At 41.1% G+C, this 15914-nt stretch overlaps 1 protein-coding gene across 3 annotated transcripts; it reads right to left on the reverse strand.

Moving 5' to 3' along the window:
* Positions 1-114: 114 nt before the first annotated feature.
* On the reverse strand, positions 115-14566 carry xirp1 (xin actin binding repeat containing 1). Of its 3 annotated transcripts, XM_062404407.1 has the most exons (8): positions 14283-14566; positions 13674-13807; positions 13352-13406; positions 12944-13243; positions 12249-12327; positions 8646-8794; positions 8352-8393; positions 115-7240 (listed from the first exon to the last, which is right to left on the reverse strand). In XM_062404407.1, exons 2-8 carry the CDS (start codon positions 13796-13798, stop codon positions 392-394), a joined length of 7599 nt encoding a protein of 2532 aa, XP_062260391.1. In that variant the 5' UTR covers positions 13799-13807; positions 14283-14566; the 3' UTR covers positions 115-391. The 3 variants fall into 3 exon arrangements, with proteins under 3 accessions (XP_062260391.1, XP_062260393.1, XP_062260392.1); XM_062404409.1 differs by lacking the exons at positions 12249-12327; positions 12944-13243; positions 13352-13406; positions 13674-13807; positions 14283-14566 and adding an exon at positions 11137-11289; XM_062404408.1 differs by lacking the exons at positions 8352-8393; positions 8646-8794; positions 12249-12327; ... (2 more) ...; positions 13674-13807; positions 14283-14566 and adding an exon at positions 7361-8266.
* Between the last annotated feature and the right edge of the window lie 1348 nt (positions 14567-15914).

Raw genomic sequence — 15914 nt, forward strand, 5'->3', positions numbered from 1 at the left:
AATTTTTGAAATAAATAACATCAGTCTATGCTTTTTGCCTGGCAAGTGGTGGTCTGGTGCCTACATTCCACCAAAAATGTAAAACTTAAATAATAAAGCACCACCAGTTCAATATATTTCTGTTTTTGTTTTTATTTCTCAGTTTACACAACAGAACATACAATATTAACTATATGCTAAGCTTTAATAAAAAAACTTATCACTTTATCAAATGGTTACAGTATAAAATCTATTGGACATGTTTTTCTTCAATAAAAAGTAAACATTTTGTGTTATTTTCGATCAACATTATGACTAACAAAAAATTTGTATTGTCATAACGAGATGAACACACAAATGCATTCCTAAAAAAAAAAGGACTGGGAAATACACTGTCTGATAAGTGGCTAATTTAGTGCTTTTCCTTCGGTTGGCTGAATGTGACAAACACTGTCCCCTCCTCCTTGGGGTTGCTCAACACTTTGTCTTCAAAAAGGCGACCAGATCTTTGCATTAAAGGCGATGTCATGACTTCGTATCTGGTTGGACTCCCAACTACTTCAAACAGAGCAGATGATTTAGCATCAGCTTGTTTGGTGACAAATGTGGAAGTTGTCGAGGAAACAAATACGTTGCCAAATCCATCCGTCTCTTCGTATGTTTCACTGACTGTCTTTGTGCCGACTACTCCTGCAGGCTGCTCTGGAACAGTTTTCACCTCAAGCACACTAACTTTGCGTTGTGCAGGACTGGGACATGTTTTTGAGCATTCACCAGCAGATTCCTGAGAACCACCATCTGTTTTTGGTTTAAATGTTGAAACGGGCAGCTTTGGTTGTTCGGCAGGCTTTCTGGCAGCTGAGTGAATGGAGATGAATGACGGGGAGGACTGGGAAGAGGACTGTCTGATGAGTGGCTTATTGTGCCTGGGCACTTGTTGCTGGGAAGGACTAGAATCCGAAACCGTTTGCAGATTCACGTCAGTGGTCTCTTTGGTAAGACCTGCCTTGGCCTTGCTTGACACAATACTTATTTTTCTGATGTTGTTGGTAGGTTGAATGTTTTGCTCCGAGTTGAGAGATTCATCGAATAGTCCTGACAATCCTACAATGTCAGCCTCAGACTTCAGATTGGAGACAGAGTACAAAGCTTTTTTTATTGTCTCTTCAATCTCAATAAGTTTAGCTAAAGTCTCTTGCTTCAGATTTATTATTTCTTTACTTGCCCTTTCCAGGTCTTCAAACGCAGTCTCGACTGAGGAGATGCTTTCCAAATCATCTTCCTGCGTTTCCACTTCAACTTTCTTTTGCTGTGTTTTTCTTTGCTTTGCATTTGTGCTCGGTGTATCCATCCAATCAGGGACATTGTTGTAAAATGTCTTCAAGGATCTATTGTCAACAGTGCTGGTGTCTTCCTCTATCTCTTCAACCTTAGACAGGATTTCTTTGAGTTCCTCTCGTTTTCTCAAATTTTCAAAGATTTCCATGGCTGCTGTCACATTTCCTTTCATGATCTCGTCCTTGTGGACAGAAAGCCTCTGTCGCCGCTCACCTTCTGTCTCTTTCACTTTCTTTTGTCTAAGAACCACTTTATCCTCAAGATTGTGATGCTTTTCATTGAGGTCAGTATGCTGTGAATGACATACGTCAACCAGAGTCTTGGTCTCCGACGTTGGATCCTCAGTCTTGCTGTGTTGTTTCTTGGGATGTTCGGGATTTGATTTGTGTTGGTGAGTTGGGATTTTGTTGCTATAGTTACTGTCATTATCATTTGCTACTTTTACCCTTTTGGATAACTGAGGGACTCGATTGTCCAGAGCCTCACGTTCCTTTTGTTCAAAGTTCTGCAGTGCAGTGTGCAAGCTCACGTTCATTTCATGTTTACCTTCTTCTGCATAATTCTTCATACACATCTGAATCTCCTCAGCTGCATTAATTTTCTGTATTACATTTCTCTCCATTTCCACAGTGCTGTGTTGGCAGTCAGATTTATCCTCGGTATGTGGTGTTGTTATTTTTTTCTTTTTGAATTCCTTAGACTTTGAGTCCATTGATTGACGTTCATTTGCTTGATTTGGATCTTTCACCGTAAAGGGCATAGGAAACGTGTTGCTGTGGTTTGGAGGAATCACTGCAAATTTGTGAGCGGAGGGAAGTGGAATATTTGGTTCCTCCACGGTAACTGATTTCATCCATAGAGGCTTTGGTGGTAAGGATGGCTTCTGCTCCGGTGGTTTCTCACTAATCTTTCGAAGGAGGGGTGGTGGAGTTACACTCTCAGATCTGGGTGATTTTGAGATTCCATTTGCAACAGGGCTGGGTGTTGGGTTTTGTGTTGAAAGGGATGGTTCTCCTTCACAGGTTACTGAAATTGAAGGAGACAGTTTTGTGTCAGATGGAGGCATAGACACCACAACACACTGCTCTTGAACAGTCTTGCTCCTCCCTGAACCAGTCCTACCTGAGTTCCTGTATATCATTGCAGCCTTATAGTCTCCCTTGGATACATTTACACTAGACTTCTCAAGAGACTGCAGAGCCAATTGAACATTTCCTCTTACAATATCTTCTTTATCTAGAAGCTTCTGCTCTGTCACTGCAGTCTGCAGCGACCTTATGGCTGCCCTCACATCTCCTCTGATTACTTCTTCTCGCTCTTCTTCTGTTGTTTGGCCATTGCATTCATAACTTACAACAGGTGTCAGTGAGTCTGATGCACAATTACTGACTATAACTGCTCTTTGTTGACATGCCTCAAAGGGAATATGGCTTTCTTGATCTTTCACTGAATCACTGACCTTTGGATAAGTCCTGATTTGCTGACATCTGGAGGAGGATGAACTCGTAGATTGCTGCACTACTGATGAGCTCTCTTGTTGTGCGGAGACATTCAGGTTGTAAATATTTCCAGGAACAATTACTTCACGCTCCACATGCATGCTTTGCTGCTTCGCCATTTCAAGGGACCTTTTAGCCTTTTTCACATCTCCGGATATAATGATCTCTTTTTGTGATGTGCTCTCTCCTACTTCAGGACCTTCGGCTGACAAATCCATGTCATAGATAGTTCCAGGTTTGATGATCTCCCGCTCCACACTCATGCTCAGTTGCTTTGCACGTTCTAATGACTGCATTGTTGCCTTAACGTCCCCAGCCACTACTTCCTCTTTTTCTACCATGACAAGTTGCTTTACTGCAAGTTGTTGCTTTGCTGATGAGATATCTCCAGGAATAATTTCTTCCTTTGGAACACAGTAGTCAACACTGACAGTAGACTCTGATGAAAACACCTTTTTGGTATTCTCTACATCTCCTGGCAAAACATCGGAAATGGTTCGCTCCACTTGATCTTTCGGCTGGCAGAGACTCCTCTTTGCTTCTTTCACATCCCCCTGAACTATTTCTATCTGTTCTTTAGCAAGAAGGCTACAATCAACTTCATCTGCAGACAACTCAGTATGAAGACTTTTAAGGTAGTGCAGATCTCCCTTCTCAATGCAGCTTTTGTACAAGTTCACGTTTCCCTTTTCAGTTTCATCGACTCTGCACGACACTGCGGTCCTCTGACTATTGGCAGTAGACAACAGATTTCCAATTGTAGACTTCACATCTCCTCTCTCTATGGTGTGAGTCTTGGCTTTTGTTTCATAATTGCAGATGAGTGAATAAACGGTCATCTCTGCTTGTCCTCCTGCAGTCTCTTGCATTAGGATTCCCTTTTTCAAAGACTTATCTTGAACAAGCACTTCCTCAATCATCTGGACAATATTGTGTATCCGTTGATCCCTCTCAAGGTTGATTGTTGTGGCTGACTGGTAGACCGGAAGTTCTACTACAGTGGTGTTCACTTTACCCTTCTCCACCTCTCTAAGAAGAGTTACTTGGGGCTTGAGAGTTGGTTTAATTAGCAGTTGGAACATGATGTTCCTGATGTTCCCCTTGATAACCTCTTCCTTCTGGATTTGCACACCTTCATTGCTTTCAACCAGATATTTAGCCATGTTAACATTTCTACTCTCATTTGCTTCTATTATGATGCCACTTGAGTGAACAAAGGACATTTGGTAGAGATATGATAGGGCGTCAGAAACACTGTTGGCAGTGATTTTGTCCAATGGAGTGGTCTCAAAGAGCCAGGTTGTGCACTCCACATCAGCTTTCGGTATCTGCTCCTCGACACCTTGCTCTGAGGTATCCTCAGGCTCCTTGATTTTGTCTAGCGCTTGAGATTCAAACAGCCAAGTGCAGCGCTTCACGTCTCCTTTCTGGCTGTCTTCTCTGTGGACTGTTTTTACTGGACCTTGCTCCTGATGTTCACCTTTAAGGCTGTCAATCGATTGGTTCTCAAAGAGCCAAGTGGAGGTCCTGACATCACCGTGTTGGACATCAGTGACACTAACCATTCGCACAAACTTGTTGGATGACTGTTCAGATTCAAACAACTCTTTATTAAGCCGCACGTTACTGCTTCCAAAGTCTTCAGTGACCCTGACAGAAGACTCCTCGTGGCTGGTGAGAGAGTCCAAAGGTTGCGTCTCAAACTTCCATCTGGCCGATTTGACATCGCCTTTCTTGACATCTTCTTGGGTGACGGCTCGGATCACAAATACTTCATTCTCTGCCTTGATAGCATCAAGTGGTTTTGTTTCAAACATCCACCTCGCTCCTCTTACGTCCGCACTCATCACCTCTTCTTTTTTCACAGTTGTGACCTCGTGGAACAGTCCCTCTTTGTCTCTGATGGCATAAAGTGGCAGGGACTCAAACATCATGGTGCTTGATTTCACATCCACACTACTCACAGGCTCCTCTGCAGGGACCAATTTCTGCTCAAGGGGCTCGCTGTGGATTTTGTCCAGTGAGGAGGTTTCAAATATAAACTTTTTGTTTTGGACGTCCCCACTCAAAGCATCACTCTCTCCCTGAAGGTTTGCATCAACGGTTTCATTATTAATGAGGTTCATGGGACAGTTCTCAAACATCCAAGTTAACTTATGTGCCGAACCGCTTTCAATTGGTTCACGTTGGCTCTGTTCATCACACGTTCTCTCCATTTCTAATCCTATTTCATCAAGTGACTGGGATTCAAAAAGTTCTTTGACTCGTGAGACATCTCCTGACTGGAAGTCAATGAGGCTTACACATCTCATGTCTTTGTCTGAATTTGTATCCTGTCTAATTCTGTCCAAGGTTTCTGTTTCAAAAAGACATTTGACTGTTTTAACACCAACCTCTGATTTAACAGCGTCTTGCACAGTGCTGCAGAGATTCAAATTGTACTCCTCCCCATCTTTAATGCTGTCAAGAGGTTGTGATTCAAATAGCCAAGTAATGGACTTGACATTGGCGTTGTCAGTGGCTCCTTTATCTTTGACATTATCTGATTTGTTAGACAAAATGCCCATTGACTGTGTTTCAAATAACCATTTACAATTCTTGACATCACCCATATGAGGCTCCTCTTCAACAGAGACATTTTGCTCTGTCTGGTTGAACTTAGAATGGATCCCATCTATTGTCTGCGTTTCAAAAAGCCACTTTGCCATCTTGACATCTCCCTTCGTATCCTCTTGTCTGGTGATGCCTTTGATAACCTCAACATTTCCTTTTCCTTCTGCAAGCTCGTCTATTGGCTTGGTCTCAAACATCCACTTGTAGTTTTTAACCTTGCCTTTGATTAATTCTTCTCGGCTGACTGTTGTGACCTTGTGGAGGTTTCCAGAGCTGTCCTTTATTGCGTATAAATGAGGTGCCTCAAACATTGCTCCGTTACCTTTCATGTTTCCTGCTGGGGTGGCATTTTCCTCCTCAATAATCTCTTCCTCAGAATGAGCAATTTTGCTCAAAGGAATTGTTTCAAAAAGATGTTTGAATCCCTTGACGTCACCCTTTTCAATCTCTTGTTTTTTGAATGAGGTGCTCTTCTCAGTACTGCCGCTCTCAAACATTCTCTTTCTACCTTTTACTTCTCCTTGTTCATCAGCTGAAAGGGTAATTTTCTTCAGACGCCCGACTTCATAGGTATCACTAAGAGTCTCCATGGGTTGAGTTTCAAACAACCACAAAGAAGTTTTGATGTCCCCTCGAATTATTTCTTCCTTTTCCAAAGATTTTTTATCTGAATCTCCTCTCAGTGACGCCAAAGGTTGTGTCTCAAAATACGTCCTCTTGTTGACAACATCCGCCTCTCCAATGCATTCATCCACTGTTCCTTCAAACTTGTCCACGCCTACAACCTCTTGTATTGTGCCAAATGGCTGAGTTTCAAACATCCACCTCTTTTGGTCAACTCCACCTCTGTGCCCCTCTTCAAGTGATATCCCTCGAATGATTTTCACTCCATCAGTTCCCTTATTAATCAGGTCCAAAGGCTGGGTTTCAAAAAGCCAACGGGCAGTGCTGATGTTATTGCTGTTGATCTCTTCCCTGCAGATGGATTTGATTTCATGCATACTGCCACTGTTGTCTCTGATGGCACAGCAAGGTTCTGTCTGGAACAGTTTCACAGTCGTCTGGACGTCTCCTTTCTGCTCCTGGAGTTCAGATTTCAGTTTCAGGAAGCTATAATCTTCTATGGAGTTGCAGCGTCCTAAGTCACACAGTGATTTTGACTCAAAAAGCAGCCGAGTTCCAGTTACGTCTCCTGACTGGATGGGTTCTCTCAGCACTGCCTCGACCAGCTCACCTTCTTCTCTTGTAGATTTATTTAGAGAATCTAAGGGCTGGGTCTCAAACAGCCATGTTGATGTTCTCACATCACCTCTGACAGAGGTCTGTCTTTTAGCAGACATTTGTTGGGTGCTGTCAATCTGCTCAAACATAGAAGATGTGCCTCTGACATCTCCGCCTTTTAACTCCTCATCATCCAACATCTTCTTGGTTGAATGAGGGTCCCCAATGTTGGCCAGATTCCAGTTCTCAAAAATCCACCTCATGGACTGCACTTCACACTGATAAGCTGCATCTGCTGCATCAGGGTTTTCTGACTGCACTGCCTCCATTATCTCATCATCCACTACATCATCCAGACTTGCCCGTAGGTCAGGGTGGATGTGTTTAAAGAGTCTCTTCAGTTCACTCTTCTGCCGTTGGTGGTAGAACGTGGAGAAGGTTTCTTTAGGTGGGATAGGGAGGCTATCACATGTAGGAGGCCCTTCATAGTCCAGGGGTCTAGGTGGTACAGGAGGAGGTGGAGGGATAGGGAGGTCATCTTCATCACGAGAAGATTGTGAAACTTTGACTTTCCTGGCTGCGTCAGCCATCTTAAAGTGGAAAACAGATGGGAGTGATATTGTTAGGATTTAGTTATCATAAACAGTATAAGTGATGTTACATGCAAATAATAGAATGGCATGCATTTGACAAGTAAAGCAATACTTTACCTTTCTTTGTGCTGACTTGCTGTTTTTCACTGCAAACCATCCTGTCACCACCATGCCATCATGACACACCAGGATTAACGAAACACTTCACAGCTGTTAGTAGGCACACATTACCCGGACACATGCACTATAGCGTAAGTGTGTTAAGATACTTTAATAACTTTATTTTATCTTCTTTTTTTATCCACAGAAACACATGGATATACAAATCTTGTGTAGTTAAATTTGTAATTGTTTGGCAGGTTAACTTTGGTTCGGTTTTCCAGGATTATAAATCCAAAATGAAAAAAGAATTCTGAAGGTAAAGTAGTGACACATTTAGTCATTTGTTTATTGTTGGACACTTGGGGGCAGCAAACACGACACGGAGATATTATCACATTATTAATAAATCAGCAAACTGTTGCCTAACAGACCCAGTAGATGCAGAGAAACATAAACATAATTTTGTACTTTTATTAGATACTCTCCTCTGATTTGTTCTGTAACACATCCTGAGGGAAATATGAGATATGATAAAGTAACTTATCACATCAGTGCTTTATAATCCTTTAATTTCAATTTGTAGTGGACCACTGTTCCATAACAATGTTGCATACATCACTATCCTAGTACCCTTCCTTACAGACTGTGCATTATATTTGAAAAATAAGGAAATTATTTGTCAGCCGGTCATTCTAATCTTCAGTTATACCTATTGAAACTTTAATTTTCAGGTTTAAAAAAGAATCTATCCCGTGTGCTTTGATTGGTCACTGAGGACACTGTTAATATGAAATAAGTCCAAGCTAATTTCAATGTGGTAAAGAATATTGTGATGCAAAATTTTTCTGTTTAATTTTGTCAAAATGTATATTTTTGTCACTTCTTAATCACAAGGTCAAATGTTAAGTGTCTTTGATCATGCAAGCAAAGTATAATATTGAACTACCACAGCACACATTATTTAACAGCAACCACACTTTTTTAAGGTATGAAAATGAGACAGTACCTTAATGATTTTCGACCTTGTTGCTGGAGCACTGATAGATTCCTATTGAACAAAAGAAACATACAGTCAATAAGTAGTTATCTTCATTAAATAATATAAAGGTACTAATACTTTTCTATATAAGTTTATATCAGCAAAGTTCTGCACATTCTGCTATATAAATTTAAAGTATGCAGTAGATTAAGTGTAAAATCTTGAGTGGCTCCCATATTGTGACGAGCATAGTGGCCATTCCCTGCTGACGCCCTTGACCTCAGTATGTGGAAAGGAATGAGAGGAATTTTAGGAACTCACTGGCTGCGTTGAGCCTCCTGTGGAGTCGATGACTGCTCTTGACAGATAAAGAGCGGATCTCTCTCTCACGGAGGAGGAAGTAGATATCCTGTCTCTGGCTGGTCTTGTCGGGGAGACCCCTGTAGTCGGCGGCAGACGGGTTTTGTCACCTGTAAGAGAAAAGACAAAGTAAATTCAACAAAAGTTATTTACTTAGTGAGGCAACAGTTACTTATGGCTGGACAATATAGCCCAAAAAGTGTTTATAGCCCATTTGTTATTGATAATCATCAGGATAATTGTCACATTAGTACTTCTTATGCCCAAGAGTGAAGGTTGTAGATTTAAATTATTTTTATGAGCAGAGAATGACAAACACTTGATAAACAGCAAAACATTTTATAAATCTGAGGACGACTTATATGTTATATACCTCTGTGCTTACAAAATACGTAAGCAATACAATACATAAGTAAATATCAGACTTTTGTTATTTAGCTATAAACAAATATTATATTGTCATAGTTAATGATATTGCTTTATTACCCATTCCTACAATAACTGTAATAAAAAATGTTTTGCATCCCTTTTGCTTATGTATAGATTCATTACGCTTGAAAAAGCAGGACACATGCTGTATCCCCAAATAATCAAAGTAGAGTGTCGGGTGCCAGCAACAAGTTTATTGACAACACTGTGTGTGTGCGTGTGTGTGTGTGTATGTGTGTGCATGTGTGCCTGTGTGCCTGTGTGTGGGTGTATTTATAGTGATGCTCATAGTTGGTGTATTTATAGCGACATTTGAAGCTTTCTTATCACTGTTAACTTGTGGAAACAATTTCCTCTGCCACAAGGCCGACAGCATGGCATCCTCACAGTGGCTTTATATATAACTTTTCTAGTCTTGATGACCACTCAAAGCGCTTTTGATATATTGTGATAAAGAAAAAACAATGTAGGCTTTGATCCTGGAGGCTGACAAGACAAATAGACCCCCACAGCCTGCCTGCTGCCTGGGACCACATCAGGCCGCATGCCATGGGCCGACCATGATGCCCAAGAAGACAGTTGGAAAAAAAACAGCAACTGCTAGCTCAGCTGGAGTGAACCAGATTGTTTGCACATTGTTTATGTGAGCTCCCTGCCTTCAAACCGTCAACCCCTGACCAAAGGAATGTGACTGCCTGACCCCATGAAAGACATGGAAACTATCTCAGCTTGAACCTGCTGCTGATTGTTACTATTAAAACACTGTCAGCAACTAAAAGCAAATGTCCCAAAAGCTGCTAAAACCATTTGGAATCTCATTGGTCAAGAAGGTAGCAGCTATGACAAATGCAGAAGCTTTTTAACATCAGCACAGTGAACAATATGGCGAGAGCACAACAGCCCAGTTTGTTGCACAGGCCAACCAGCTGTAACTAATGTCCAGATTTGAGCACACCTCTCCTTTTCACACACTAAGCCCTCATGGGACAAAAGGATGGACCAGCAAGCCGGCGCCTCTCACGAGTGCGGACTTAAAGCATTTTGTATAGATGGGCGAGCAGACAGAATGAGGCCCCGCATGGACGTCCTCGCCCACTGAACTGAGGGGTCAACTTCATCACTTGTCATCCATTCATCATATCATCAGTATCAACAGCTGACACTGATTCATGAGAAGTGAATCAAAGACATTTCCTGTTTCTTTTTTAACGTCTCTTTGAGCTGGGTTAATTCTCATGAATGAGGAGGAGCTATTAGCAGCACAGTAATGTGGGGGCGTTTTGGGCTGAGCTGGCAGCTGTACAAATGATGGGGAAATGCAGTTGGTATTTGTTCTTCATCGCCACCACCTTCGCCGCCATCAGCTGTTGCAGATTGTTGCCACATTCACAGACTGTAATGAAAACCTGCACGCCAAAAGGTGGCTCATGCCGGAAGGTCTTAGACCCCCCAAACAGCAACCATCAGCAGACAATCCAACCCTTTTTTATTTTTCCATTTTTTAATAACCTAAATGCTGCTTACTAATTTACAATCTGACTTTTCTGATAATAGAAACAATAAAAAACAACTATGCCAGCTAACTAGACCCCTTTAGAGATTAAAAGAATTAGATGATACATCCATACGTCAATCAACACAGATATCAAAGGCAACTACTTTTATCATTCAGAATTTCAGTGTCGTAACTGTTGGCATACGCTCCTTCTCTTTGTCATGTATCGTTATCATGGACAGATTGTTCACCTATTAATTTTTACAATATACTCACATTTTATAGACCAAACGACTTATCATAATCAATGTAATCATTAATTGGAAACTTAAATTGTTCCTTCTCAGTTTTTGTCCTTGTAAGTACTTTTTGTAATTTTATTTTATTTTAGTATAATAAAAGTAAAGAGAGAGTCGTGGACACTCTGCTTCACTACAGACCCAAACCATATTGGATGAACCACATGACTGTAAAACAAAACAATGTAATATAGTAGCCTTTCTCTATTTCCACAAAGGTAATACTCACTAAAATACAATCCAGCGTCGCTCTCACTCCCGTCCTTGTGTATCTCCACTGTGTCGTGGATAAGTGACTCTCAAGGCCTCTGCGATGTGCGATACAGCCTGTCTCCTCTCTGCCCGTCACTTCTCTGTGACTGAACTCTTTCTAGTCCTGTGGCTTCAGTGACAGCTGATTTTTATCAGAGCCCACTGCCTTAGTGGAAGACTTTGGCTATTTTTGGGAGGGTGGGCTGGCGGCTGAGTCAATCACCACTGTTAGTCACTGTGCGACTGGGGCACCCTCCAACTCCCATTCCCACAGATACATTGTCATCCACTATAACAGGCACTGGGTGAACTGACAATATGTGTGTCAGTGGGTGCTCCGAGGACAAAAAATTTGATGTGAACAGGGACCCACTAAAGGTCCTAATTTGGAACAATCAGTGGAATAAGTCTGGTTTAGGGACTGTTTTGTAACACTGTCATATTTTAATCTGTATTTGGTAAAGTACTAAATCAATCAGTAATGAGTATCAGTAATCCAGTTAGTAATCCATTACACTCACATTCCTGCTTGTGTCTCAAAGGGTCAAAACAAACGTCTACAGTGATATCAGTTCCAGGACGCAGAGTGGCACGGCTCAAGGGGCCAAGGCCTGCGTCACGGTCAGCGTGAGCCTCACTCCTATCTTAAGCATGTGTGCGGCAAACACATAGTTATGTATTTACACTCCGACATCCTTGTCTTTATTTAGCTTAGTGATGATGCATCTCAGGGCAGAAGAACACACACTCTGTCAGGATCTACAAAGTGACACTTCAAATACCATTTGCTCTTTGGGAATTTAAAACAGATTCATGTGATATAGGTAATTTGTAGGGGTGCTCGTACACAGTTTTTTTTCATATGTTGATGAATCTGTCATATCTCTGCCTATCTGCGTAACTCCATCCAGGAATACAAACACTACACGGCTGGAACTGCTTGATTTCACAAGTTTTCAATAGTGATTATGAAATATGGCCACAAAATACAACAGTGACCTCACATCTGTGACGGAGCCCTGGCACTGATCCCACCTGCCCTATCACATCTCAGGAACTGTTAACATGAAATACGGCACCGCTGCTCACCGTGTGAGTATCTCCACATTTTGCTCTTAGACTCCTGATGTCCATTCACGACCTTTCCCCTTTCCGCCTGGGTAGTTCCCTGTGGATCAACAATGTATATTAATCACATATATTTTAGTTTTTCTTACGTGTTTCCCTTCCAATGGTCTTGATGCTAAGCTAGGGTAACCACCTGCTGGCTCTATTTATTAAGAGTTGATATAAGAATGGAATGAATCATCCAACTCCTAAAAATAGAACTATTCCTTTAAAAACATGTGGTGCTAGATTGGTTTCACATTTCAGAAAACATTTGTCTTTTTCCAGGAGCTGAAGGTATTAGTGTTGCATGACTAATTATAATTTAATTTTAGAGCAACAAATCACAGTATGCATTATTTCAGGGTCCTTTAAAAAGGAAAGCTTATTAAAACCTTATTATAGAGAAACCCAACAGTTCCTACCACAGGCAAATGTGGCCACTGTGGAGAGAAAAAACTGTGTCAACAGGAAGTGTTAAATAAATTGTTGGGGCCCTGGGCTAACCCTAACCCTTTTGTCTTTCTGTGGATAATTGAGTTGCTTTGACACTAAAGCACCAAGAACCACTGAGGACCATCAGTTCAGTTAAACACTGCATATAAAGCCCACATTACGTTCTCTCAAGCATGAAACAATGGCCATAACTTCCACAACTGAATAGTGGCATCCTTTACCGGGCTGTTATGGCCTCTCTGGTCCTGCAGGGGGCAGCCTCCCCTTGTTTTAGTGCCAGCAGCAGCCTTGATGTCCAGCCTGGTGCTGCTGTGGAATTTCTGCTGCAGCGAGGCCTTGGACTCAAACAGGGCACACAAAGCTTTGGTGCCTGAGGACTCCTTCTGAGGGAGGCAGTCCATGGAGCGACTCCTGGACAGATTGGAGCTTCTTCCTGGGAGAGAACATGGCCCCCCCCAGAGGGCCACGTTTTCCCTGCTCTCTGTCCTCCCCCGCTGACTGTCCACACTGATTTCTGTCACCTGGAAGGCAGCAGCTGAGTTTTGTGTGTGTTTTTTTACTGGGTTGTAATTTTAGTGGTTGTCATATTATTACTAATGATGAAAAAAATGAATAAAGATATGCATTACCTGAAGTTTATGATCCGCTTTTTCAAAATTCCGTAGGTCACTACAGCTTTGGTATCTGTTTAAACAAATTTATTGGCAAATTTATTTACAATGCTCCTTGTGGTTTGAACTCAATGATCAGCTGGGAATTTGTAATAGGTAAAAACGAATTAAACTGTTTTATGTGCCATTATAAACAAAAGCACTACTTCTTAACTTTCATTCCTCATTCCAGAAGAGAACAATAGCTGGGGGCAGCATGAGACCGGACAACCTGAAGCACACTCAGTCAACTCAGCTTCTAAAGGTAAGTAACACTGAAAAAGTACTCTTTCAAACTCACTGTTGCACCAGCTGCGACACAGACTTCCTGTTCCAGTGGCTTGAAGCTGGCATGACCCATGACGTCTCCTGAACCCCAGACAGACACCTCAGGGACTGGGTCCTCCTCAGCCCAAAAGTCTCCATAGTTGGTCCCTAATAGACAGATCAATGAGACAAACAAGCTTTAACAGCATATTGTTATATTCAGAGCAGGGGAAAAAATCTTTATTCATTTATCGTTCTGAGAATTGCAGCACTCAGCTGAGTTTTAACTCAATTTCATTATGCAATAGATTGTCACACTGACAGTCATAAGACTCTGTTAATGTTTATGAGGATCCGAACTCAGACAGCAAATGCTTAACGACACCTCAGTCTGACTCTGCTCTAGTGTATGATAAATATATGATAATATTAAAAAATATATATATATATATTTACCATGTCCGCTGAATAGAAAATATCTAACTTTAAAGAGAGAAACTAATATTCTAACATATATTTCATACATTTCTGCAGGTGAAAAAAAAACCCACAAGTTACAAAGCAGAAAACAGTTACAATATTATCATCTTAAATAGGTTGATGCTGTTCTGTTTGCAAAATTAAGAATAATATTCAAACATACCTGAAGAGAAGCAGAAGAAGTCACCTGTGCATGTCGGTCTGTCTGGCAGACTTGTGAGTTTAAGAGAATCTCTCACAAGACACAGCAGTTTGTAGTGAGCAAAGTCCTTCACAACTTGTGATTCAAGCCTTCCGGATAGGAAGAATTGCTGCAATAACTTTACCTTATACATTTCTCTGACACACCAATAAAAGCCACAGTGAGACTAGATTAGTTTATTATGCAAAGCACATCACAAACTAAATCCATGTAATATGTTGTTTTCTGTCCAATACTGGTGATGACAGTATGGGAAAGAATGCAGAGACCAACCAGAGAGCAGAGCTGGTGTGTACAATGACAGCTGGTTCAGTCAGATGTCAGTTTTGAAATGCCTGGCATAGCCCCTCTGTTGCTGTATCTCATGAGCAGCAGTGTTTTATCTCCACCTCACATGCTTACTATAAGTGACCTTACTGCTGGAGCAAGAGTCACACTCATTCACTTCACGTGCCAGTATTCCTTGACGTGCTTAGACGATAGTGTGTTAAGCCGCTGGCGCTATTCTGCCGGTATAGATCTCAAAGTACAGGAAAAAGAGGATCGCAGCCAGAGCTCAAACTGTCAAGTTACAATTCTGGCTTAATTGTGGCACAAGATGTTCAAAAGGGAACTTTATATTTTACTAAACTAGGACACAGGAAACATGAGGTAGCCAATAACTTTAACGATTCTCTAGTGTGCTGTTTATTCAATCTGAAATATGACAGATAAAGTCCCTTAATCCAGAATGAAGAATATGTTTTTTTTCGTTATTTTTAGATATAGTTGCATAATGCAAATCAAAAAACTCCTGGCCTGTTTATTGCATCCCCAAATCCTGTTGTGTATGTTTTTATTGTATTGTATATGGTCGTGTTAAGCAGCTCCAGGCTGATCTCATTTTTCAGCCTATAAACAACAGTAGAACCTAAATGTGCAACAGACTCACATCAGAAAGATTGACTATTTCTTGCTGTTTGCAGGTGAATTAGTTATACGCAACCACAACATAGTCATGTGTGAGTCTCTGTTAATATAAGGCATCAAAGCTTTGTTCAGCTAAATAATCTTTATGTAGCTAAGTTAAGCAAACATATTCTAACATATCTAGTAGCTTCTTATTTACTTGCTACTTGCTCGTGATTTGGTGTTTACCTTTGGAAACATCTGCCGTAATCTGTATTTTTATATTAACCATGGATCAAATGGCTACTACTAAAGTAGCACCCAACTGATATGCATTTTTGTTGGTAAATATTGATAATATATGCCAACATTTTTTAAAGATCACTATTTGCTTGAAAAAGTCATTTTCAAAATATATTTAATGATGTTTGGCTTGGGCAAAGCCGTATGGCCAATAGTAAACAAGGAATAACTTAAACTGAATCAGGAATTGTGTATGGATGTTGGACATATAACTGGCTCCTATCTGTAAGTTGTTGCCCCTTTATGGTGCCTGAAAAATCCTAGATCCGCCACTGTGTAGAAGATGTGAGGGTATTGGGCTTAAGGCCAACAGGTACAGAGGAAGACGAGTTGCTCCTTGTGAGCTAGACGGTATAAGCTACTGTTTGCAAGCAAGTTATTATATGCTGATTATACAAAGGA

Source organism: Platichthys flesus, chromosome 14, assembly GCF_949316205.1.
Source record: "Platichthys flesus chromosome 14, fPlaFle2.1, whole genome shotgun sequence".
NCBI classification, from domain to species: Eukaryota; Metazoa; Chordata; class Actinopteri; order Pleuronectiformes; family Pleuronectidae; genus Platichthys; species Platichthys flesus.